At 39.1% G+C, this 26,662-nt stretch overlaps 1 protein-coding gene across 3 annotated transcripts in view; it reads left to right on the plus strand.

The window, feature by feature from the left end:
* OPCML (opioid binding protein/cell adhesion molecule like) overlaps positions 1-26,662 on the plus strand; it is a 775,809-nt gene that overhangs the window by 569,281 nt on the left and 179,866 nt on the right. For all 3 annotated transcript variants that reach the window (XM_010597116.3, XM_003417406.4, XM_010597117.3), the window contains exon 3: positions 13,980-14,105. In XM_010597116.3, coding sequence (XP_010595418.1) covers positions 13,980-14,105 — 126 coding nt within the window. The remainder of the gene's footprint in view (positions 1-13,979; positions 14,106-26,662) is intronic.

Below are 26,662 nucleotides of genomic sequence, written 5' to 3' on the forward strand. Positions count from 1 at the left end.
ATAGATCTGGCTCTGCATTTTCATGTTAGCATGCGACCAACCTCCTCGAGGTCTAATCGCTCAGGCAAGAGGCAATTAGACATAGTCGCAATTCTCTAGCTGCCCCTACTAGGTTCTAAGAGGCTGTATTTTTAGAATATTTTCTTGCACTACCATTTAAATTCATCACACATTGATTGAGTACCTGCTAAATATCAGGCATGATCCTGAGAGGTAATAGGAATACTGAGATGAATAAAGTCCTTGATCACAAAAAGCCCCCAGTCTAGAAGGTGAGAGAGACAGAAACAAAAGACCAGTGTGAGAAGTGCCTGACACATATATCCTGTCAGTCATTAAGCTTTGTCCACTTCCTAAATGTCTCTTTACCTTTCTCTCCAACTCTCCTGCCACAAAGCTTGTCTCAGTTTCCACCATCTCACTGTTGGACAAACTCTTAGCTGATTCCCCATTTCCAGTCTTGCTTCACTGCTCTGTATTCTACACACAGCAGCCAGAGTGACTGTTTAATATAAACCTGCCCTGCTTCCAGCACACACACATACTCACTCTCTGTGTCATCATCATCATTGTCATTATGATCTTTAGATGTTTTAATATTCCCCTCCCCAATGCTGTTATAATAAAGATCTAAAACCTTAATGTTTTCCCCAAGAGCCGATATGATCTTGTCCTTACTCCTTTTCCAGCTTCAATTCTCACATTTTCATTCTCTTCACTTCAGCCACAGTTACCTACACTAAAAAAAAAAAAATGTCCTTTATCTCTACAGAACGCATGTGGATCCCTCTACCCAGCTCTGCCCAGAATGAACCCCTAGCCCAAACTCACTGACCAGGACATACCCCTATTATGCACTACCTTGGTGCCTTGCACCACTTTACTGCACACATTGAGTGGTAATCTCACCCTGATTTATGTGACCGTTGATCACTTCGTTGTTCTCTACACTCTAAGCTCCATAATTTGTACAAGACAGGGACCTTCTCTATTCAGTACTCTATCATCAAAGTAATGCCTAGGACAGGGTGAAAAAAAAGGTACTCCATAAATGTTTTGAAATGAATATATTACTTCATTATGCATAGGTTTCCATGGAGCACAGACTTACATTAATCTCTGGAATGGGTAGAGATGATGGAGGGTGGGTATTACAGAGGTTATTGTCTTCAATATCGGCTTTCATATCTGAGGAGGAGTTGAGCAGGCAGATGAGTAGAGAAGAGAGCACATGAGCAGAGGGAACACAGATAAAAAGGTGTGAAATTATGAGAGCAGTGCCAAACAGGTTGATGTAGTTAGAGATGTGTGTGCTGTTTTGGAAAGAAAAAGAGAAAGAGTGGACAAATGAGCAATGGAAACGTAACTAGATGCAAGTTCAGCATTATGCAACAAACTATCAATAAATGAAGAATATATTTTCTGAGAACCCACATACGTTAGTGTCCTTGTCTTCTTGTAGTGCAAGAACTGCTGGTTCAACTACCAAGAACTAACAGCCCTTGATTAATTTTTTCTTTTCTTTTCTTTTTGAATAGTATTTTATTGTGTTTTCGGTGAAAGTTTAACCAGAAAATTAGGTTCCCATTTAACAATTTCTACACAACTGACATTGGTTACATTATTTCCATTCTGGTTGCTCCATTTCCTGCTGTATAGGGCTTTCTTTTTCTTTTTCTTAAATAATTTATTTTGTTGTTGCTGAGTACATATACAGCAAAAACGTACACCGATTCAAGTTTCTACATGTACAATTCAGCAACATTGACTATATTCCTATATTGTGCAATCATTTTCATCTTCTTTTTCCGAGTTGTTCCTCCATTAAAAAACTCACTGCTGTCCAAGGTTTCTATCTATTCTTTCGAGTTGCTGTTGCCAATTTGATCCTATGTAGATAGATCTTAAAAGAGCATAATGCTCAAGGCAGACATTTTTTACTCATTAAGCTAAACTAGTGTTTGGTTTAAGAAGATTTAAGGGAGTATCATGACTGATTTTTTTCTTATAATATCTTTATTGAGATATATTTTACCTATCATAAAGTTTACATTTTGAAAGTGTACAATTCAGTAGTTTTTAGTATATTCACAGACTGTAACCATCACCATTCTCTAATACTGAAGTATCATCATCACCCCAAAAAGAAACCGCATGTCCATTAGCAGTCACTGCCCATTACCCCTTCCCCCAGCCCCTGGCAACCGCTGATCTACTTTCTGTCTCTATCGATTTGCGTGTTCTGGTCATTTCATATATATAGAATCTTATAATCATATAATATGTGGTCTCCTTCAGTGTTCATCCATGATCTAACATATATTAGTGCATCATTCTTTAATTGGCTAAATAATATTTCATTATATTGATATTCTGCATTTTGTTTATCCATTCATCTGCCGATGGACATTTGGGTTGTTTCCACCTTTTGTCTATTATGAATAAAACTTCTATGAACATTTATGTACAAGTGTTTTTTTGTGAGTGTGGACATGTTTTAATTTCTTTTAGGTATATACCTCACAGTGGAACTTTTGGATCATATGACAACTGTATGTTTAGCCTTTTGAGGAACTGTCAGACTGTTTCCAAATTGGCTACATAATTTTACAATCCTATCGGCAATGTATGAGTGTTCCAATTTCTCAATATCCTTTCCATTCTTACTATTTTCTTTCTTTTTTGCTGTAGACATCCAGTGGGTGTGAAGTGGTATCTCATTGCGGTTTTGGTTTTCGTTTCCCTAGTGACTAAAGATATTAAGCATGCTTCTATGTGCACATTGTTCATTTGTATATATTTTTTGGAGAAATGTCTGTTCAAATCCTCTGCCCATGTTTTAAATTGAGTTATTTGCCCTTCTATTGTTGAGTTGTAAGTATTTTTATATATTTTTAATATAAGTCCCTTATCAGATGTATGATTTGAGAATATTTTCTCCCATTCTGTGCATTGTCTTTTTTTCACTTTTGTGATAGTATCCTTTGAAGTACATTTTTTAAAAAAGACGTTGAAGTCCAACTCATCTATTTTGCTTCTTATTTTTTGGCTTGCGCTTTTGAGTAATATCTAAGAAAACATTGCTTAATCCAGGACCATGAAGATTTATGCCTCTGTTTTCTTCTAAGTTTTACCTCTTACATTTAGGTCTTTGATCCATGTTGAGTTAATTTTTACATATGGTGGAAGGTAGAGGTCCAACTTCATTCCTTTGTATGTGGAGATACAGTTGTCCCAAGGCCATTTGGTAATTCTTTTCCCCATTGAAGTATCCTGGCACTCTTGTCAAAAATCATTGGCAATAATTACATGGCTGTATTTCTGGACTCTCAATTCTATTCCATTTTTCTATCCATATGCTGATTTTTAGCAGCAAGTATTTCCTAGGGATATATTGAGGATTAAAGTAGATAATGTATATACAACATTTAATTCCAGACTCAAAGAAATAAACAATAGCTATTTTTGCTGGTTCTTGGTGGTGTTATTACCTTTGTTCCCGGGTGTAGCCCCCTTACTGACCGGGCTTGTAATCTTGCTAGAATATCATCAACACAGAAAATTTTAGACCTAAAGGGACCTGATCATTCACAATCCAACCCCTTCATTCTAAAACTTACCAGAAAATAAATTTTAAAAAGTCGACAACATGCACGCATGCACAAATACACAGACCTAAGACAGAGGGGTTAAGCAATTTGCAAAAGATCACACAGCTATGGAAGAATCAAGAGGAAAACTCACCTCTTGGGACATTTCACTTAGTCCTTTTTGTATACTATTTTAGTGTATCATGCATATCATAAATTCTCAAACTAATCTTATGACTGTGTTAGGAAATAAGTTTTCCTGTTAAAATGCAAAAAGTTAACCCTAGGGTAATAAAACATCAAGCCTTTAAAATTGTTTTCTGTATTACTTTTATAAACTAATCTTGAGTGTGTAAAGATATAATGAAATGCTTTTCATATTAATATTAACTTTCATATAACCTGTTAACATTCTATTGTGTCCTAGGAATAATAATAATAACACAACAATATTAGCTATGTTAGACACTTTACAATCATCTCCAATGTTCACCATATCTGTAAGGAATTATTATTACGCCCATTTTACATCAGGAAAACCTGAGGCATTACAAGATCAAGTAATATTCTCAAAAATCACGGATGGAATAAAATGGTGCTCAAACTTTGGTTTCTCTTCCTTCAAATAACAAGGTTTTGTTTTTGTTTTTAATTGTGCCATGCAGTCTTAAATAAAACATTGCAAAGGAAATGGTCAGGGAGAGAGTAGAGATGGGTGAAATCCCCATCCTTGAAATGACTCTAGGAGCAATGCATGGGCAGCAATATCTAGTGGAGTGCAAGGCCCTGAGGATGCAGGATGCTGAGGAACAGAATGTAAGCCAGGTGTGTGTGACTGGGAGGTGACTGTCTGAAGAGAACAGGGGCCCTGTGTTGGGATATAGTAACAGCTCCTATCCTTGACTACACATCAGATTCATCTTGGGAAATTTTTAAAAATATAACTTCCTGATTTGATCCAGACTTACTTATCTGTAATTAGAAAACAAAACACCACCAACAAAAAACAACTCCCCAGGGGGTTCTAGCTGGTTTGAGAACTATCAGGGTGGAGAAAGGAAGCAACAGGAAATCTGGAGAGAACATGGATCCAATATTCACTAACTGGGCATCAGTCTATGCTAGGCATTGAACTTGGAGTTGTAACCATGTCTTCACCACAACATGAGTTATTATCTTCAATTCATGGAAGAGGAAAATGGGGTCCAGAGGAATTAAGAAATGGCCCACAGGCATCCAGTTAGTAAATAGCAGAGTCAGAAATGGAATCTGAGGGTGTGTGACCCTAAAGCCAGTATCATTGTATTGCCCTCACCATCTCTCAGTGGGTCCACCCCTGGAGAATGGGCCTGGGTACCAGCTCCAGGCTTCCCTGGCTGACTTGATTTCTCCATTTTGTCTTGGATGCTTTAAGGAGATGTGCTCAAGATCAAACTAGATAATTGTAATCTGACCCTATGAATGCTAGTAAATTTCCACTAGTCAGAAAAGTCTGCATTAAACTAGCCCAAGTCAGGTTTTGCCCACCCCACATGCACAAAAGGACCAGTTGTGACTGTTAGTGGACCTCAAAAGAGGGAAAATCATCACCTGGATCCTATTCCAAAGCGAGAGATCTGACAAAAATCACATCACCTCATTTCCTGGCCACCGTAATTCTTGCAAAGTCTTCCTTCTAGAATTTTCCCTCCCTTGAGCACCTGCAGGACCACCGTCTTGCTGGCCATATCACATAAAAGCCCTGTTTCCCCATAGCTCAGGGAGTCAGATCTGAGGCTCCCTGCTCTGGGCATTGCAATAAAGTTACTTTCTCTTTCTCAAAGGCTGGTGTCCAAATTATTGGCAGGTCTGAGCATGCCAGACAGAACCCACCTTCTATGGTTTGGCAACATAATGAAGTACTACTTATGACATTGCTGAGGGTGTGGCATGTCCGGCCTTGTCGGACCGGGGCCAGGACCAGGAGCAGCTGCCTCTGCATTTTGTCTCACGTCAGCTCTGCACCTGAGATGAAGTGCATGTCCCTTCTAAGCTGGGTGTGGTGCTGAGGTCCTGTACCTATTCTCCTAGAAACAGATACCCCTAGAAAAAGTAGAAAGGAAAGAGCCAAGTAATTTCTCTATACCGTATGTATTCAGGTAGTATGCAACACATGCTTAGGTTCAAGAGCTCAGCTTGAGAGGAGAAAACTGACATTTATTTATTGAATATTTACTTTTTACTCTGGTTGTTGTTGTTGTTAGGTGCCATCAAGTTGGTTCTCACTCATAGTGACCCTATATACAACAGAATGAAACACTGCCCGTCCTGTGCCGTCCTCGCAATCATTGTTATGCTTGAGCCCCTTGTTGCAGCCACCGTGTCAATCCATCTCGTTGAAGGTCTTCCTCTTTTTTGCTGACCCTCTACTTTACCAAGCATGGTATTCTTCTCCAGGGACTGATCCCTCCTGATAACACGCCCAAAATATGTGAGATGTAGTCTCACCATCCTTGTTTCTAAGGACCATTCTGACTGTACTTCTTCCACGACAGATTTTTTTGTTCTTTTGGCAGTCCATGGTACATTAAATATTCTTTGCCAACGCCACAGTTAAAAGGCATCGATTCTTCTTTAGTCTTCCTTATTCATTGTCCAGCTTTCACATGCATACAAGGGGACTGAAAATATCATAGCTTGGGTCAGGCCTACCTTAGTCTTCAAAGTGATAGCTTTGCTTTTTAACACTTTAAAGAGGCCTTTTGCAGCAGATTTTCCTAATGCAATGCATCTTTTGATTTCTCGACTGCTGCTTCCATGGGTTTTGATTGTGGATCCAAGTAAAATGAAATCCTTGACAACTTCAATCTTTTTTTCCATTTATCATGATGCTGCTTCTTGGTCCAGTTGTGAGGATTTTTGTTTTCTTTATGTTGACGTGTAATCCATACTGAAGGCTGTAGTCTTTGATCTTTATCAGTAAGTACTTCAAGTCTTCTTCATTTGCAGCAAGCAAGGTTGTATCATCTGCATAATGCATGTTGTTAATGGGTATTCCTCCAATCACGATGCCCGGTTCTTCATGTAGTCCAGCTTCTTGGATAATTTGCTCAGCATATAGATTGAATAGGGTCACTGTGAGTTGGAATCAACTCAATGGCAAAGGCCTTTTTTTTTTTTTTCCCCATGGGAACCCTGGTGGCACCGTGGTTCAGAGATAGGGCTACAAGCCAAAAGTTCAGCTGTTTGATTCCACCAGCCGCTCCTTGGAAACCCTATGAAGCAGATCTACTCTGTCCTATAGGGTCACTATGAGTCGGAATCAACTTGATGCCAACGGGTTTTTTTTTACTCTGAAAGCTCTTTATATATATGTATCATGAAATCTTCCCAGCTATCCTAAGTGAGCTTCATCTATAAGCACTGACTAAGATTTATAAAATGAGCAACTAGGCAAGATGAAACCGTCTATCCGATTCTAAGTCACATGGATAATGTCAACAATCAGTATATGGAAGGGAGTTATAACAGCTAGAATTTATTAATTACATTGCCAAGCACTGTACAAGGTACCTTACATACATTTACACTTAATTCTTATGAAAACCTAGAGAGATACATTTTATCACTCTCATTTTACACATGAGGAGCCAGCAGCTCAGAGTGGTTAGATATTAATTGTTCAAGTTCACAGGTCCATTGGACTCCAGAGCCTGAGACACAGTACCTGGCCTCTCATATGCTGTTTCTACCATATCATACTAACTTTATGCAGGGTGCTGCTAATATGCCTAGAATTACATATTTTTGATCCCCAATTAACATTATAAAAAGAAAAAAATTACCTTTAAAAAAGCATGTTCTCCGGCAAGTGCACAATAACTTGTGTGGCATTATATAAATGGGAGATGTTTAGTCATTCAACATTTTTTTTCCAAAACCATTTATTGTGTGTCAAGTATGATTCTAAGTACTGGAGTGGTTAAAGTGATTGACTGCTAACAGAAAGGTTGGTGGTTTGAAACACCAGGGGCTCTGCAGGAGAAAGATGTGGCAGTCTGCTTCCGCAGAGATTTTCAGTCTTGGAAACCCTGTGGGGTTGCTAGGCATTGGAATGGACTCGACATCAGTGGGTTTTATAGTTTAGTGGATCAGAGTTATTATAAATAAATAATCATACAAATGAATATATAAATACATGTATAAATACAAAACTTACATCACTATCATCAAGGAAAATTTAAAGGTTGAGGAAAAATGTAACAAAATGACCTGAATTAGATTTGGGAATGGTGCTGGGGTCATCAGCAAAGATTTTGCTGAGAAAGTAACATTAAAACTGAGCCCAGAATGATAAATTATGCAAGTGGAGAGTTGTTCAGGGAAAGGAAAAAGGAAAGGGTATGTGTAATTTGTCTAGGATGGGAGGCACTTGGCAAGTTATAAGACACTCAGCTGAAACAACTATGAAACCAGTCTTCACTTTTAGGGATAAAGTGGGTGTCATAACATGCCAGGCCTTTGCGTGTGTTTGAAATACAAGGATAAATACAACAGGGTCCTTTCCTCGCAACAGCCTCAGTTGCAAAGATAAATGTTAGGGTAAAGACATAAACAAGTATGCCTTGGGAACAGAATGAAGAGAAGTGAAGGCATCATAAAGGAGCTCATATCTGACCTGAGTATTGAAGGATGAGTTGCTCATATGGCAGAGAAGTGGGGAAGAGTTTTCCAGCAGAAAGAATTAAAGGCACAGAGATGTGGGTATGAGGCAGCCCCAGAGAGAAACATGGAGCTATTGTTAGAAAAAGGGCAAGTAGTTAGGCTGTGGCCAGACAGTGAATGGTCTTGTAAATCCTGCCAAGAAGTTTGGACTTTACATTCTTAGTATGTGGGTTTTAGTCAGAAGCAAGATATTTAAATGGTAACTAAGGCAGCAGTATGGGATTTGAATTAACAAGGTGGTGGCAGGTCAAACAATGAAGACAATTTTGTAATATTCCAAGCAAGGGAGCATAAAAGCTCAGCTAAGCCAACGGCAGTGAATTTGCAGAGGAAATGCCAGATTCAAAACCCATTTAGGATGTTTGAGAGCAAGAGACCATACTTAGGAGAAAGGGAGAATGTGTAAATACCTGATGGTAATACCTGAGCCTAGGGAGGCCCAAAGACACCTTTGGAGATCTTGCCCTTTGCAAAGGTGGCTGCAAGTCAATGCCAACTTACAGCAGTCCTGCGTGTGTCAGAGTAGAACTGTGCTCCATAGATTTTCAGTGGCTGATTGTGAAGCCTTTCTTCTAAGACATTTCTGGATGGACTGGAATCTCCAACCTTTTGATTAGCTGCTGAGTGAATTAACCATTTACTCTACCCAGGAATTCCCATACCCCTCTCTTTCTCTCCTTACACACACAGAATGACTGCACATGTGAAGTCATTATAACTGAGCCCTGAATAGTCTGCACAACCTATGGAAAGGCTCCCTTGGACCTACCGCCATTGATGAAAAGATGACAGATATCTGCACCACCAGCAGGTCTGCAGACACTGTTAAAAACATTGCACAATTTGGTATCCTTTAACTAGACTCTATAGTTTCTATTATTTTCTTTGAGTAATCTAAGCATTTTGGGTAAGATGACTTGTTTCTTTGTGTTTATTTATGTGTTAAATACCCATATAAACAGACTCATTAGTGACAGATACTTTTCTGCAAATTGAACAATTACCCCTTTCTAAATATGGAGAAGCATTTAAAGTCCTTCCCAACTGCTCCTTTTTTCAAAAGAGTATCATGGAATAAAGGGTAGGGTTATGACAGTATTGCTGAATTTAATTCAGATTTAAAATCAAAAGTGTTGATTACCTCCCTTGGTAAACAATGCACATGGCCCTGGAGAAGCTCCCACGGCTCTGACTGGTTCCTGTCCTCCAGAACTCTGCACAGTACTGGGGAAAGTGCCTGGAACGAGATGGTTTTGTTCATTGTGGTAAGCGCTGTGAGGAAAGAAGCTTTGAGAGGACATTTGGAGCTAAGGAAACAATATGCAAAGACTTAGAGATAGAAATACTGTGTTCTGGGAACTGAAAAGTGTTAAAGAAGCAGCATAACATGATGGAAAGAGCTCTGCCATTTAGTAACCAGTAATTTTTGGCTATTTACTTGAACTTTCCATGCCTCAGTTTCTTTAAGAGGAACATTTGCTCTACTCATCTCATGTTTTGTGCAAAGCATGTGAGATAATGCATGTGGGAAAAAGAAATAAGCCCTTTGCCAGGGAGTCGATTCTGACTCATAGCTTTTTGAAAATATCAAAGTTATATAATAATGTTCATTTCCATGGATATCCTAATTGAGAATAGAAAGAACCTTCCTTTCTTCCAGTTCAGTCTCTGTATTTCCTTTCTCATTGGCTACCCAAACCCTTGAAACTGTACTTATTTTTCTGTCTTTAAGGATGCCAGACAGCTGGGTCTTAGTGAGAGAGTCTGGGTTACTTTTGGGGATTTAACTCCAGGCAGCTCTGGGCGGCACTGACCAGGCACCTGGGGAATGAGTAGGCAGCACCAGACACCCACATAATTTTATAAACATCTCTTAATCCACCACGTCTTAAACTATCAGATGAAACATACTGTCTATGAGAAGAACGTCTCCGAGTCAGAGGGCTGTGTTGAGAGAACCGTCTGGGGACATCAGTGCTGCACTGTTCTCACCTCACTGCCTCCTCAGGTTGTCTGTCTCACTACCAGGGAGGCTCTGGGCTCTAAAGAAAGAACACTTCAGAAGGCACAGCACATCCAGCTAACGCAGACAGTATTTTGAGAATATTTTAGAAGGTGCACTGAAGTTGTTGCTTTACAGAAGAGAGAAAAATATTGACATTTCTAAACCCAGAACTATTTTTTAACGAGCTAGAAAATGCTGAAAAACAGGTAGTGTGGTTTTCTCAAGAGAGTGCAGAGTAGTTACAGGGTATGCTGTTTTTTTCTCAGAGTGTATTTGAGTAAAATATGTGCACCGAAATTTCAGGACAGACCCTAATGCAGAAATAATCTACAATATGACAGATTTATAAGCAGGTAATTTTTATTTATTTGTTAATGTTGATCCCCTTAAGAGCTCAAATGTTCTTCTTGTTCCTTATGGCTTCTCCTTGAGAAGAGTTACCTCTAAGGGCTCGACAGCATAAAACTCCAAGCTGTACTGTTGTTGCATGCAGGCCACAGCCATAATTCTCCTTTGCCATGTACTCTGGGTGGTTTGGAGTCTATTGGAGCTCTACCTGCTTGATAATTAATAATTCATAATGAAACTGGCAGTAACAATAGATCAGCATAACTGTAGGTCTGGTGCCATCTCCCTCTGTGACTCTTTTTTAAAATTATTGTTGTAAAAATATATGTAACACATCTTTTGCCAACATTTTGCTAACATTTTTCAGATGTACAGTTTAGCGGTATCAATTACCTTAATTATGTTGTGCAATCAATACTCTTAATGGCTGCCAAATTTTCCATCACTATAAACAGAAACTCACTGCTTCCCAAACAATAGCTCCCCCATCCCCTCCCTCCCACCCCTGGCAACCACCAATAAACTTTGATCTCTATACATTTGCCTGTTCTACATATTTCATATAAGTAAGATCGTACAATATCTGTCCTTTTGTGATTGACTTATTTCACTCAGCATAATGTTTTCAAGGTTCATCCATGTTGTAGCATGTATCAGGACTTCATTCTCTTTACAGCCAAGTCATATTCCATTACTTGTATGTACCACATTCTGTCTATCCATTCATCTGTTGATGGACATTTAGATTATTTGCACATGTGAATTTTCCTTTTGTTTTGAGCATCTGAAAGAAAATTGGGAAGAAACTGTAGGTATCTGAAGCCTTCCATTTGAGCAGTCTTGCCTCCCTTAGTTTTTCGGATTTGTTCAATCTGTTTGTTGGGTCTTCCTTCCAAAGTGAAATGAAGCATAGACTCTTGCCAGCCTCTGTGCTCTACACTGAGGAAATAGAGATGTATACAATTCCATCCTTATCCTCAAGTACCTCACTCTCTAGCTAAAGAGATGAGTATAAAGTGATCAACTGCAATGCAACATGCTCAGTCCCCTCCCTGAGGCAGATTTGGACAAAATGCATTGTGGGAGATGGTTGAGGCTACCTTCAGGATTTGGGGAGAGGTTTGGGCTAACTACAGAGGGGAGGTAGCCTTTGAGTCATTTCTTTTCAGGTAGAGACTCTAGGGAAGATGAAGAGAAACAAAGCTATGGAAAGGCTTATGCTTTTGACACATTCAGGTGGAGCAATTGGTCCAGTGTCTATGATGTGCTGTGGGGGGGGTGGGGAGTACGCCTGGAGATGAGGCTCAAAAGTGGGTTTAGGGGTGTTATGGATTGAATTGTGTTCCCAAAAATGTGTACACATGTGAATGCAATCCCACTTGGGAATAGGACTTTTTATTATGTTAATGAGGCCATATCAGTGTAAGGTGTGTTTTAAGCCAATCGTCTTTGTGATATTAAAAGAGCAGATTAGGCACAGAGATGGAAGCACAACCAGAACAGAAGAGACGTGTTACCTGATGATCAACAAGGTACTGAGGAACAAAAGCTGAAAAAAGACAAGGACTTTCCCCCAGAGCTGCCAGAAACAGAAAACCTTCCTTTAGATTTGCATCCCTGAATTTGGACCTCTAGCTTCCTAAACTGTAAGAAAATAAATTTCTGTTTGTTAAAGCCCCCAACTTGTGGTAGTTCTGTTATGGCAGCACTAGATAACTATGATGGGGGCTATACTACAGAGGGTTTAGGACATGCAGGAGTGTTTGTATGTTAAACCCTGGAGGCCATGTTGAACTAAAAGAGTAAACAGGGCAGTAGTTTGATTAGACTATTACCTAAAAGGATCACTCTGTCCACCTATAGAGGAGAGGTGGGAAGGAACTAAAAATGTAAAGAGACCAGCTGAGAGGCTATGCAGTTGCCCATGTGAAAATTGGTAAGAAACTAAATCAGAACAATAGCAATGAGTAGTAAGTATTGGGAAGAACTCTAGGTATTTTCCAATATTGAACTTTAAGGTGTATCGAATGTCAGGGCCTGGAGGTAGCACATGGTGGGACAACAAGACCAGGTATCACATTAGGCTTTGGAGAATTAAAGATAATTGAACCTGGTCATTGCCCATGAGAAGACACAGTCTACTGTGAAAGATGTGTTGTTTCTGTTGTCATCATCACTGTCTTAAGCTGGGTTCTCTGGAGAAGCAAAACCAGTAATGCATATAAACATACAGAGAGAGATTTATATTAAGGAAACAGCTCATGCAATTGTAGGAGTTGGGACATCCCAAGTTCTTGGATCAGGGTAGAGTCCTTTCCCAATTCACGGAGCCACAGAAGCTGGTGAACCCAAGATGAGCACGTTGGAGAGCAGGGATCCTGCTCCCAGGTTGTGATGGTCGAGGAATTCCCAAGGTCAGTAGGCAAGACTGCAAGGTTTCTCCTGAGTCACTTAGCTGTAGGGGCTGGCGAAGCCAAGATAGGCAGGTCAGGGAGCAGGACTTTTGCTCACAGGCTGTGACGACCAGCAAATCTCACGATGGACAGGTACGCTGCTAGCTCAAGTCCCAAGAACCAGAGGTCAGACAAGAGATAGTTGCTGGATCCAGAACAAGCCAACAACATTTGCAAGGTGAGCAGGAAAGATTTAGGCAACGGAAGGCAGAGAGATGAAGGCTGAGGGGGTGGTGAGCCACCACAGGCCCCACCCCAGCGGGTACCACTCATCAGATTCCATCATGGGGGTGATCACATATCAGATTTCAACAGGAAAGTGATCACAACTTTATACAACTGCCAAAACACTGAGAATCATGGCCCAGCCAAGTTGACACACAATCTTAACCATCACAATTATCATTATCATCTTAGTAGGTAATGTTTAGTAAGTGCTCACTTTATATTAGGCACTCTCCTAAGCCTTTTCTTACATTATTTCATTTAGACTTCATAATATCCTGAGTTAAGGTACTACTATCGTCTCATCTGTGAAATGGTTTCCTCATTTCCCATTGCCATCCGATTCTGACTCATAGCGACCCTATAGAACAGAGTAGAACTGCCTCATAGGGTTTCCAAGGAGCAGCTGGTGGATTCCAACCGCTGCCATTTTGGTTAGCAGGCAAGCTCTGAACCACTGTGCCACCCGGGCTCCTCTTCTTCTACAAGAACATGTAAATGTCTGTGTCTACATTTTTGGCAAATCAAGCCAAAGAAAAGTATTACTAAGAATACTATTCACCATAAAAAATGCTATAGAAATTTCTATAGGCTTAAACCTCTTTTTAAGTGCCAAGAATAATTCTCAGATGTTTCTTTTCTCCTTTTTTACAGTTCCTCCACAGATCATGAATATATCCTCAGACATCACCGTGAACGAGGGAAGCAGTGTGACCCTATTGTGTCTTGCTATTGGTCGACCTGAGCCAACTGTGACATGGAGACACCTGTCAGTCAAGGGTAAGGTATTTACCTGTATTAGGTTTTCAGAGTTAGCATGTTAAAGACATGGTTCTGTTGTACTATGGAACTTGAAGAATCAGGAAAAAAACAAAAAGGTTGAGCTGTGAGACTGTAAAATAAAACCAAACAGGTAATGTTTCAGTAACTAAGTGTTCCAGTCCAAAAGAAGAATTTATAGAGAAAATTTACTTTCTCAGTCCATTTCCTGACTTTTAGAACACTTTTACTTTCACATTTATGAAGAACAGAATTTCCATGAGGGTACCTTCCAATGAAGATACTAGTTTCTCAAGGTGGAGATGGGTGTGTCAGCTGGTGGCTTGGCATTCCTTGAAGCAGGGTGCTAGAACACCAGAATGTCCATTGAGAACTTTGGAGTTAACGTACATCAGGACAAAAAGGATCTTCTTGCTTTATTACTTACAGGGCATTTGCCCAGATCCACATCTCTTTGATCTGCACATAAATAGTTCAACCAGAGTGGAAGAGGGAAGATGGCAATGGCTAAATACATCTGGGCTTACCTGGTCTGGACACTCAATGGCTGGTATTGAAACATTATGCTCATCTCCAAATTGACAGGAAGGGAATCAAAAGGGCAGTGGACCTTATTCCTTTAGAACTAAAACTTAGTCAAGGTTGAACTTGAAAAGATGGGCGCTTTTGCTATGTTTACACTATTGTAAGAATCTGCAATTAATTCTAGAAATTATACAAGGAACAAGTAGTACTCTTCAGGCATTAGAAAATTCAAACATGAGAATGTATAGAGTGTGCTTGTGTGTGATATAAAAATAATGCATATCTAAAAGAAAATTTAGAAGTAAACCAGTAATCTTGAGGTAGGGGAAAATCCCTACCTATAAAAGGTAAAAATAAATAAATTGGACTTCATCAAAATTAAACATGCTAGTAAGAATAAGTAAAAATTCAGGCCACAGACTTAGAGAAAACATTTGCCATATGTATAATTGACAAATAGTTTGTATCTAGGCTGTATAAAGAATTCTTACAACACTATTCTGAGACAAACAACCCACTTCAAAATAAACAAAATATTTGAACAGATAACTCATAAAAGAAGATATATGATTGGAAAACAAACACATGAAAAGATTCTGAATATCTGTATTTATGAGAAAAAAGAAAATGAAGCCACCATGAGATACCATTACACAACCATTACAAGGGCTAAAATCAAAAAGACCGACAATGTCAATTGGCGAGGATGTACGTTAATGAAGGGACTGTAAAATGTTAAAAGCACTTTGGTAGAAAACAGTTTGACACTTCCTTAAAAAGTTAAACTTACAGCTAAACATATGATCCAGCAATTGTATTTCTAGGTATTTACCACAGATAAATGAAAACACATCCATAAAAGAACATTGTATGCAAATATTCATAGTGTTGCAGGACAAGGGTTCCCGCCTTGTGACCAAGTCCTGCCTAAGTTCTTGCCTTCTACTGACCAAGAATGACCAGGAGAAGCTCGGAGGTTCCATATGAACAAAGGTTTATTAGTGACAGAAAGAAAGCAGAGGCTCACGAGGGAGAGATAGAGAGGGGCTTCCACCTACGCTAGCCTCCAGCCTCTCCTTGAACGGAAGTTTTCCTGGAGTTTATAAGGAGTTTTAGGTGGAAAGGATCTTATGTTTTATTCATTGCTTTGGGGGGAAAAGGCGGGGCTTTCTGGGAAATGGCAGGGTTAAAGAAATTAGGTGCGTGCACATCTGGAAACCAAGGTGGGGTCAGTTTGGGCAATGTCACTTCACCACTTCGCAGTCTCAGTGGCAGGTTGACATGACTGTAAGGTCGCATCCATTTTCACTGTGCATGCCCCAGAGATCGGCTAACTCTGTTCATCTTTGGGGAACAGCTTGCAGGGAAGATATGTAGAACTCCATGCATCAGGGTCCAGGACGTGGGTTATCTTGTGACACCACCCCTTACAATCGAGTCCTGAAAAACAACTTACATGAGAAATATGCAAAACTTTGTGCCTACTGGGCTGCATGTGTGGGTTATCTTGTAACACCACCCCCGGGATACAGTCCCAGATCAATGGGCCAGTTCTTCCGGTCTTAAGGCTGTCCACCCTTCTGTCCCTGTCTCAGTAGCAGCTTTGTTCATAATAGCTCCAAAGTAGAAATAACCAAACGTCCATCAACGGGTGAATAAATTCGGTATATTTAAACAGCAGAGTACTTACTGTTCGTCAATTAAAAGGAGCAAACTACTGATACTTAACAAAATGGGTGATCTCAAAAACATGTTACTGAGGAAAAGAAGCTATACACAAAAAGGCAAAATCATCCCAGTATGATTTTATTTATATGAAATTCTACAAAGGGCAAAGTAGTCTACTAGTGACTCAAGTCAACTCGACAGTACCTAGGGCAGGGACTTGGGGGAATTGACTGCAAAGAGACACAAGGGAACTTTTTGGGGTGATAGAAATGTTCTGTGTCTTGATCGCAGTAATAGTTAATTTTGTGTTTAATTTGGTCAAAACTAACCAAATGTACAATAAAAAATGGGTGCATTTTTTATATGTAAATTAAACCTCAATAAATTTTGAAAAAAATATACACAGTTGTAGGAAATAACTGATCTGAAAATATCCCCGTAAGTTAAAATGTCAATGATGTGAGCCCCGTTACCCGGTTGCCATCAAGTCTATTCCGACTCTTAATATTCCTACAGGACAGAGCAGAACTGCCCCATGGTGTTTCCAAGGCTGTCGTCTTTAAGGAAGCAGATTGCCACATCTTTCTCCCACAGAGCAGCTGATGGGTTAGAACGTCCTGCTCAGCAGCCAAGTGTTTTAACCACTGTGCTACCAGAACTCCTTATGATGTGAGCCAGAAAAAAAACCAAACAAACCCATTGCCATTGAGTGGATTACAGAGCTTACCAAATAAGAGACTGGATTTATTTGTTCCTAGGGATATCATTTAAGGTTTCTTTAATTATCGCAAGCAAAGATAAAGCTAATAAACCTGCTTAACATTCTTTGTATAAAGACCTCAGATATTGAAATCCAAAATGTCAGTATTATAAAGGCATATTAACAAGAATATTAAAGTATACATAAAGGACATCACGAAGCACAATTTTAATATAAACAGCAATAGTGTGTGTACTCAAAGACACAGGCCTCTGTGGGGATTTCGTCTAAAGTCAGGGGGAATTCTGGATTTATATTATATACTAAAACATGTCAAATTCTATATATTTGGTAAAGTCAGATGTTTTTATAAATGCTTCCAACCCTGGAATGTACTGATTTGATCCTAAATACATAGTTTTCTAAGCCTAGAACTCTTTTGAGAGGCGTTTTGACTGTGTATGTTTTGAAGCGATTCTTTATAACGGTTCACTAGTAAGATTTCCGTCTTAAAATAAGGGAGATTCATCCATATTCCCGAATGTTTACGTAATGTAGTAGTTGAAAGTCAGTCTCAGAAAAGCCTGGAAAATTCTAAATTTAAACCATGCCTCTCTTTTTTAAATCTCGCAGGGTGTACTCTGCTCTCAGATTGCCTTTTGTTTTCCTACAGCCTTGGCTTTCCCTTTGTTCTTTCATTTCTCCTGTTGCCTTTTTATTTTTTTCCCCTCTCAGTGACATTTAAGTATTTAAACTCAGAGCATTGTTTGTCAAGTTTGAAAAGCATTAGAATCTGGATGGTTTGCAATTTTAAAATTTACATCTGCAGTGTGGCTACCAATACATAGTACAATAAAGCTCCCACTCTCATGGAGGTTGGGAGGCTTGAGGAAGTTGTTTCTAAGGTTGAGAAGAGCCGCAAGTAAAACTTGGACATCAAACAGCATTTTTAGAACAATGTACTGAGAAGTTCAGCACAAAAGAATTAGAAATAAAAGGGACAATGATATATATTTTGAAATGCCAATACGATTACATTGGAGGACTTGTTAATTGAACAGGTGTGTTTGGAGTTCTCCCAAATGTTGATGAAATTTTTAAAAGATACTGTTTAAATTGAAGGATCTATATATCAGGAATAAAGAAATAAGTTTTCATTCAGAAAGAAGTATTTTAATAAGCATAAGTATTAAAGATTACTATGATCTTTACTTTGACAGACTGAGAACATGCTGCCAATCCCTAGAATTTATAGAAAAGAGGTAAAGGCACTAGAGAACAATAATGTTAAATTTCACAGATTAGAAACTATAAGGAGTCTCTGAAATGTTAAGAAGAAAGTAGGTGCAATTAAAGGAAATTGTAGCTCAAAATACAGGAGTATGTTCTACATTTGGAATGATGGGTGGCTTAAAGAGTAAGGTTTCAGGTAGTGGTGCACTGGAAAATGTTTATAACTGGTTCTCTCAGGAAGACTGGGGTCTGGAGCTTTCCATGCTGTAAATATTCCCACCGTGGCTGTTTTCATGTGCTGTAGAGAAAAATTTGAACTCTGTTTCAAGTTAAAACAGAGAGGTTTCTCAAGGGTTTAAAAAAAATTGCAATTGGGGAACTACTTTTGTTGGTATTAGGTGCCATTGAGTCGGTTACAGCTCATAGTGACCCTATGCACAACAGCATGAAACACTGCGCAGTCCTGCACCATTCTCACAATTGTTGCTATGCTTTAGCCCATTTTTGGAGCCACTGTGTCAATCCATCTCTTTTTCACTGACCCCCTACTTTCCCAAGCATGATGTCCTTCTCCAGGGACTGATCCCTCCTGATAAACATCAAAAGTACGTGAGACATAGTCCCGCTATCCTTGCTTCTAAGGAGCATTCCGGTTGTACTTCTTCCAAGACAGATTTGTTTGTTCTTCTGGCTGTCCGTGGTATGTTCACTATTCTTCACCAACACCACAATTCAAAGATGTCAATTCTTCTTCTTCCTTATTCATTGTCCAGCTTTCACATGAATAGTAGGCGATTGGAACACTATGACTTCGGTCAGGCAGACCTTAGTCTTCAAGGTGACATCTTTGCTTTTCAATACTTTAAAGAGGTCTTTTGCAGCAGATTTGCCCAATGCAATGCATCTTTTGATTCCTTGACTGCTGTTTTCTTGGATGCTGATTGTGGGTCTAAGTAAAATGAAATCCTTTACAATCTCAATTTTTCTCTGTTTATCATGACTTATTGGTCTATTTGTGAGGATTTTTGTTTTCTTTATGTTGAGATGTAATCTGTACTGAAGGCTGTGGTCTTTGATCTTCATCAGTAAGTGCTTCAAGTCCTCTTCACTTTCAGGGAGCAGGCTGTGTCATCTTCATAACACAGGTTGTTAATGAGTCTTCCTCCAATCCTCATGCCTCATTCTTCTTCATATTGTCCAAGCTGTCAGATTATTTGCTCAGAATACAGATTGAATAGGTATGGTGAAAGGATACAATCATGATGCACACATTTCCTGGCTTTAAACCACTCAGTATCCCCTTGTTCTGTTCTAATGACTGCCTCTTGATTCACGTACAGATTCCTCATGTACACGTTTAAGTGTTCTGGATTTCCCATTCTTCACAATGTTATCTGTAATTTGTTATGATTCACATAGTCAAATGCCTTAGTATAGTCAATAAAACACAGGTAAACATCCTTCTGGTATTTTCTGCTTTCAGCCAGGATCCATCTGACATCAGCAATGATATCCCTGGTTCCACGTCCTCTTCTGAATTGGGCTTGAATTTCTGGCAGTTCCCTGTTGATATACTGCTGCAGCCAGTTTTGAATGGTCTTCAGCAAAATTTTGCTTGGATGTGATATTAGTGATATTGTTTGATAATTTCTGCATTTGGTTGGATCACTTTTCTTGGGAATAGGTATAAATATGGATCTCTTCCAGTCAGTTGGCCAGGTAGTTGTCTGCCAAATTTCTTGGCATAGATGAGTAAGCACTTCCAGCACTGCATCAGTTTGTTGAAACATCTCAAGTGGTATTCCATCAGTTCCTGAAGGCTTGTTTTTCTCCAATGCCTCACTTACCCCATTGAAAATGGAGCAAGGTCATCCTGGGGCAGTTTCGTTATGCAAGTATTCTTACAGGGTAAAAAGAGGAAACAAAATATAAGGAAGGCAATTATGGAAAAATCAATGAATGTTGTAATAATCACTCTCTGATTGGTTACTGATTGTTAATAGTATAGTTACTGATTACAAATTGTTTCACAGGATGCTTACATCATGGTCACAAGAAGCTTACATGTGTTTTCTTTGTCTAGCTTCCAAAAATATCTTGTTGGCAATGGCACCAGACAGCACTGTTCCTGAGTTCGGGTGTTTTGAGGGGATGGTCATTTGGTTAAGACCCCTCAGGACATATGATTTCACATCCTGGTTTTGATCACTGAGAAAAAACATGTTTTTGTCAAAAAACATAGCTGTTAGTCTAGAAATCCAGATTAAAATTAGATAGCATGGCCAGCATAGTATGCCTCTACCTCACTGACTACACTGAAAGTTGTCTTTTCCTGAGACACATGTTACCAACTAGAGGTAGCTGAATGTGGAGTTGGGAAGAGATGCCAATAGTTGACTCTCAAGAGCCTGTAGGAGCTGCTCCAGCACACCGCTGGTTTTAGGCATAAATGACAAGAGTTAAGCAGCCAGGAAGTTAGATCTGACCCTTGCCCCCGGTCAGTCCCCCAGGTAGCAACAGCAGTCAGAGACCAGATTGTGCCCAAGGTGAACTGAAGGAAAATATCCTGTCATAAAAGACTAGTCCAGTCATTCTTTCCCTATTCATAAGTAAAATAGGCTGGGGGATTATACACCAAAGTAGAATTGCCAGATTTAGCAAGTTAAAATAAAAGACACGGAGTTAAATTTGAATTTCAGGTAAACAACAAGTATTTAATTAACTTTATTAATATATTTAGTATAGGTATGTCCCAAATACTACACAGGACAGATTGTACTAAAAACAAATTATTGTTTAACTCAAATTTAACTTTAACTGGTGCTCAGTAGTTCATTTTGTTAAATCGGCACCCCTACACCTAAGCAACACATTCTACCCTTCCCACTAACTACCCGGACATATTCTGACAGAGAATCTCAAATTAAAAGATGTGCAAAATCTAGAATCATTGCATATTTGAGGAAACCCAATACCATAAAGGTGCTAAATTGATCCAAGTGAAGCCCTTTCACCTAAGGATAAAGGATAATAGACCAGGGAGATCAAAACTTTAGAATAAATGTAATTAATACTGTCAGAGAGGTACCATATAATTTATTTTTCAAAAAAGTAATCTAATGGGAAATAATGGAAATATAAAATGTAATTCTTGAAAAATGAGACATACTTATGCTCAATGGTGGCACAGTGGTCAAGAGCACAGCTGCTAATCAAAAGGTCAGCAGTTTGAATCCACCAGCTGCTCCTTGGAAACCCTATAGGGCAGTTGTACTCTGTCCTATAGGGTCACTGTGAGTTGGGATTGACTCAACAGCAACTTTTTTTTTTTAATACTCAATAGTCCTGGTGGTACAATGGTTAAGCACTTGATTCCTAAGACTGCTAACAAAAAAGTTGGTGGTTTGAACACACCCAGCAGCTCTGTGGGAGAATGACCTAATCATCTGCTCCCGCAAAGATTACAGACTAGAAAACCCTATGGGGCAATTCTACTCTGTCACATGGGCTTGCTGTGAGTCAAAAATTGACTCAATATTACCTAGCAACAACAAATATTCAATAGCTGAATAATAATAATAGCTGAAAAGTAGATCAGTGGCCTGGAGGGGTTTTCCCAGAGCACAGCTCTGTAGGAAAAGAGGACAAAAGAGTTAAATTTCAGAGACCTGAAGAATGGATCTAAAAACTTCAATATATGCACATTCATATTCTATCAACAAACCCATTGCTGTTGAGTTGATTCTGACTCATAGCGACCATATAGGACAGAGTAGAACTGCCTGATAGAGTTTCCAAGGAGCACCTGGTGGATTCAAACTCCCAACCTTTTGGTTAGCAGCCGTAGCTTTTAACCACTACACCACCAGGGTTTCCATTCAATCAATAGTGATTGGTGAAAGTGAGCTAATTCAAAGAGAGAATAATCGATGTTTTCTCAGAAAGGGAGAAAGGCATGAATGCAGCTTAGGCTATTTACATTGTTTGTCTTTATTCCTTTATGCTGGGTAGTGCACAGCTACGGATAACCCAATAAGCAAGGTGTTCATGGGTTTACTTGTGCTTACTCACTAATGTGTAGTGCTTAATTTCTCCTGCTTTTCAAAGATGTGGTGAAACCCATGTGGAACTGTGCACTACAGATAAGTAAGTAAAAACACAATTAAACCCTTAAGTACCTTGCTTACTGTAAGCCTATGCTCACCTTGCTTACTGGTTAATTTGTCCCTGGGAGTGTGATTTTAGAACTCCAATGATAATGAGAAAATTCTATGAGGTATTGGGGGGGAGCCAAAAATAAAAAGAAGAACATTCGATAAATGAAAAGAGAATGACATCAGATTTCTCATCACCAATACTGAATGCGAAAACATAATGGGACAATAATTTTTAGTTTCTGAGAAGATAATAACTTTGAACTTAGAATTACATATCAAATTAAGCTCTCTAGTACTAGGACCAAATAATAGGATTGTGAGGCTCAAAAAGAGACAGCACATAACAACGGCAAGTATAGACATATAGCAGATATTCTTTGAAAAAGAAAAAAAATAGGAGACACAAAATAAATTAGATGGAAGAGGCAATAGTAATCAACAACACAAAAATTTGTAAAATTTACTGTTAGGTTAAATAAGTATTGATATATTTAAAAAGCAATAATGCATATCTAAAAACTAAATAGGGGGGAGCAGGGGATGTTGAAGGAATGCCAATGTTCATGTCTAACTGAAAGGAGGATAGGGTTACTACTGAAGCTATAATACATTATAATACATTCGTGACGTAGAATATTATCTAGCACTCAGAAAAGATGGGGTAGGTCAATATCATTGATGTAGAAAGATGTTCACAAAGTATTTTTATTTTAAAATGAAAAGTAGATTACTAAATAGTATGAAGTGCAAGATGACACGTATATTATAAATATAAACAGGTTGTTGTTGTTAGGTGCCGTCGAGTCGGTTCCTACTCATAGCAACCCTATGCACAACAGAACAAAACACTGCCCAGTGCTGCGCCTTCCTCACGATCGTTACTATGCTTGAGCTCATTGCTGCAGCCACTGTGTCAATCCACCTCGTTGAGGGTCCTCCTCTTTTCCGCCGACCCTGTACTTTGCAAAGCATGATGTCCTTCTCCAGGGACTAATCCCTCCTGATAACATGTCCAAAGTATGTAAGACGCAGTCTCGTCATCCTTGCTTCTAAGGAGCATTCTGGTTGTACTTCTTCTAAGACAGATTTGTTTGTTCTTTTGGCAGTCCATGGTATATTTAGTATTCTTCACCAACATCACAATTCAAAAGCATCAATTCTGTTTCAGTCTTCCTTATTCATTGTCCAGCTTTCACATGCATATGATGCAAATAAAAATACCATGGCTTGGGTCAGGCGCCCCTTAGTCTTCAAGGTGACATCTTTGCTCTTCAAATTTTTAAAGAGCTCCTTTGCAGCAGATTTACCCAATGCAATGAGTCTTTTGATTTCTTGACTGCTGCTTCCATGGCTGTTGATTGTGGATCCAATAACATGAAATCCTCGATAGCCTCAATCTTTTCTCCATTTATCATGACGTTGCTCATTGGTCCAGTTCTGAGGATTTTTGCTTTCTTTATGTTGAGGTGCAATCCATACTGAAGACTGTGGTCTTTGATCTTCATTAGCAAGTGCTTCAAGTCCTTTTCACTTTCAGTGAGCAAGGTTGTGTCATCTGCATAACACAGGTTTTAATGAGTCTTCCTCCAATCCTGATGCCCCGTTCTTCTTCCTGTAGTCCAGCTTCTTGGATTATTCGCTCAGCTTACAGATTGAATAGGTATGGTGAAAGAATACAACCCTGACACACACCTTTCCTGACTTTAAACCAATCAGTATCCCCTTGTTCTGTCCGAACAACTGCCTCTTGATCTATGTAAAGGTTCCTGAGGAGCACAATTAAGTGTTCTGGAATTCCCATCCTTCACAATGTTATCCATAATTTATTATGATCCACACAGTTGAGTGCCTTTGCATAGTCAATAAAACACAGGTAAACATCCTCCTGTTATTCTCTGCCTTCAGCCAGGATCCATCTGACATCAGCAATGATATCCCTGGTCCCACGTCCTCTTCTGAAATCGGCCTGAATTTCTGGCAGTTCCTTGTCAATATACTGCTGCAGCGATTTTTTAATGATCTTCAGGAAAATTTTGCTTGCGTGTGATATTAATGATATTGTTCTATGATTTCCACATTTGGTTGGATCACCTGTCTTGGGAATAGGCATAAATATGGATCTCTTCCAGTCAGTTGACCAGGAGGCTGTCTTCCATATTTCTTGGCATAGATGAGTGAGCACCTCCAGAGCTGTATCTGTTTGTTGAAACATCTCAGTTGCTATTCCATCAATTCCTGGAGCCTTGTTTTTCGCCAATGCCTTCAGAGCAGCTTGGACTTCTTCCTTCAGTACCATCAGTTCCTGATCATATCCTACCTCTTGAAATGGTTGAACATTAACTAATTCTTTTTGGTATAATGACTCTGTGTATTCCTTCTGTCTTCTTTTGATGCTTCCTGTGTTATTTAATATTTTCCTCATAGAATCCTTCACTATTGCAACTCGATGCTTGAATTTTTTCTTCAGTTCTTTCAGCTTAAGAAGTGCCAAGCGTGTTCTTCCCTTTTGGTTTTCCATCTCCAGCTCTTTGTGCATGTCATTATAATACTTTACTTTGTTTTCTTGAGATGCCCTTTGAAATCTTCAGTTCTTTTACTTCATCAATTCTTCCTTTTGCTTTAGCTGCTCAACATTTGAGAGCTAGTTTCAGAGTCTCCTCTGACAACCATCTTGGAAGAGGGACCCAGCAGTCTACTTCTGAAAAGCATTAGCCAGTGAAAACCTTATGAATAACCTTATAAACAGGTATGTGTTTATATATGCATAAGACAGGTCTAAAAATATGTACATCGAACTGTTCATAGTTATTTCTCTGTGAGGTTTTTGGATGGGAGTGGGAGGAAGGTAGAAGAAAAGTCTTTTTTTATTATTAGACATTTTTATAAGAAGTGCATTCCAGAGTTCTAGAAAACAGAGAAACATTTGTTTCCCATTTGCAAAGAAAATTCAAGAATGCTAGTCAAGAAAATATAACCAACCCTTTTGGTCTAGCCCCTTGGATGTTTTACTTTAGACAATTGATGTAGCCTGACACTTAAGCAGCTGAGCCAATATGCAGAGATGGCAAAGTCATTTGTCACAGTAGTGTCACTTCTTGGGAGGGTAGCCCCTCAGAAGTAGCTTTGTGTTTCAGATTCATTTTCTTTTAAAACAAAACCTAGTCCTCCTTATGAAGATATATTGAATGGCTTCAAGAACCACTAGGATTCCAGATGTTGATCTAGACACCTCCAGCTTTTCTGGTCTCCAGATTGGGTTTGCAGCTGGAGACCTCCTCACTGCCCATGTCCTTTACCATATTGATAAGATGGTCCTGAATTCCAGGAAACTAAACATCCTCAGCGGACATCTGCTCATTTCTGAGGAAAGCTGGAAACTTCACAGGATCCTGATTATTAAGTGTGAACATCTCAAAGAAAGTGTTATATAAACATATGTTTAGGATTTGGCAGTGACATGCAAACTGCTGAGTATTTGGTCATAGTCTTAGTCATCTAGTGCTGCTATAACAAAAATACTACAAGTGGATGGCTTTAAGAAACAGAAATTTAGTTTCTCACAGTTTAGAAGGCTTTCAGAAATCTGAATTCAGAGTGCTGTCTTTCTCTCTCTCTCTGAAGGAAAGTCCTAATCTCTTCAGCTTCTGCTTCCTAGTTCCTTGGAGATTTCACTTATCCCTGCATCTATTTTACTCCCCCCTCTCTCTCCCTCTCTTTCTTTCTCTGTTCTCTGTCTCTCTCTCTCATTTGCTAAAAGAGATTGACTCAAGGTACACCCTACAATAATCCTGCCCATTAACAGGACAAAGAAAACTCATTCCCAAATGGGATTATAATCACAGGTTTAGGGGTTAGGATTTACAACACATATTTTGGGGGGACATAATTTAATCCATAACAGTTCCATAACAGTCATGTACTTCTTCTTTAACTTTAGACATAAAAAACAATATTTAATTTTGTGAATAGCAAATAATAACTTTTTCAAAAAATGCACATTCATGTGGATCTGCTAGATGTACTTTTTAACAGCCTTAACACTTCTAGACACCTATACTGAGTGATCTACAGTTTAAAAACTAAGATAATCATGAAATCGCAGGCCACTGCCTCAACGAATTTTCTACTGAAAAGTGTGGGCAGGTTCCAAAACAAACAAGGCACAGTTTGTCGGAAACACATTGTGAAACAAGTAGATTGTAAGAGTTTTCTTTCCCCTTCCTGAAGGCAAGAGAAAGGCAGCCAGACTAGTATTAAGTGGGAGACTGTTCCAG

Source organism: Loxodonta africana, chromosome 15 (genome assembly GCF_030014295.1).
Source record: "Loxodonta africana isolate mLoxAfr1 chromosome 15, mLoxAfr1.hap2, whole genome shotgun sequence".
NCBI lineage: Eukaryota > Metazoa > Chordata > Mammalia > Proboscidea > Elephantidae > Loxodonta > Loxodonta africana.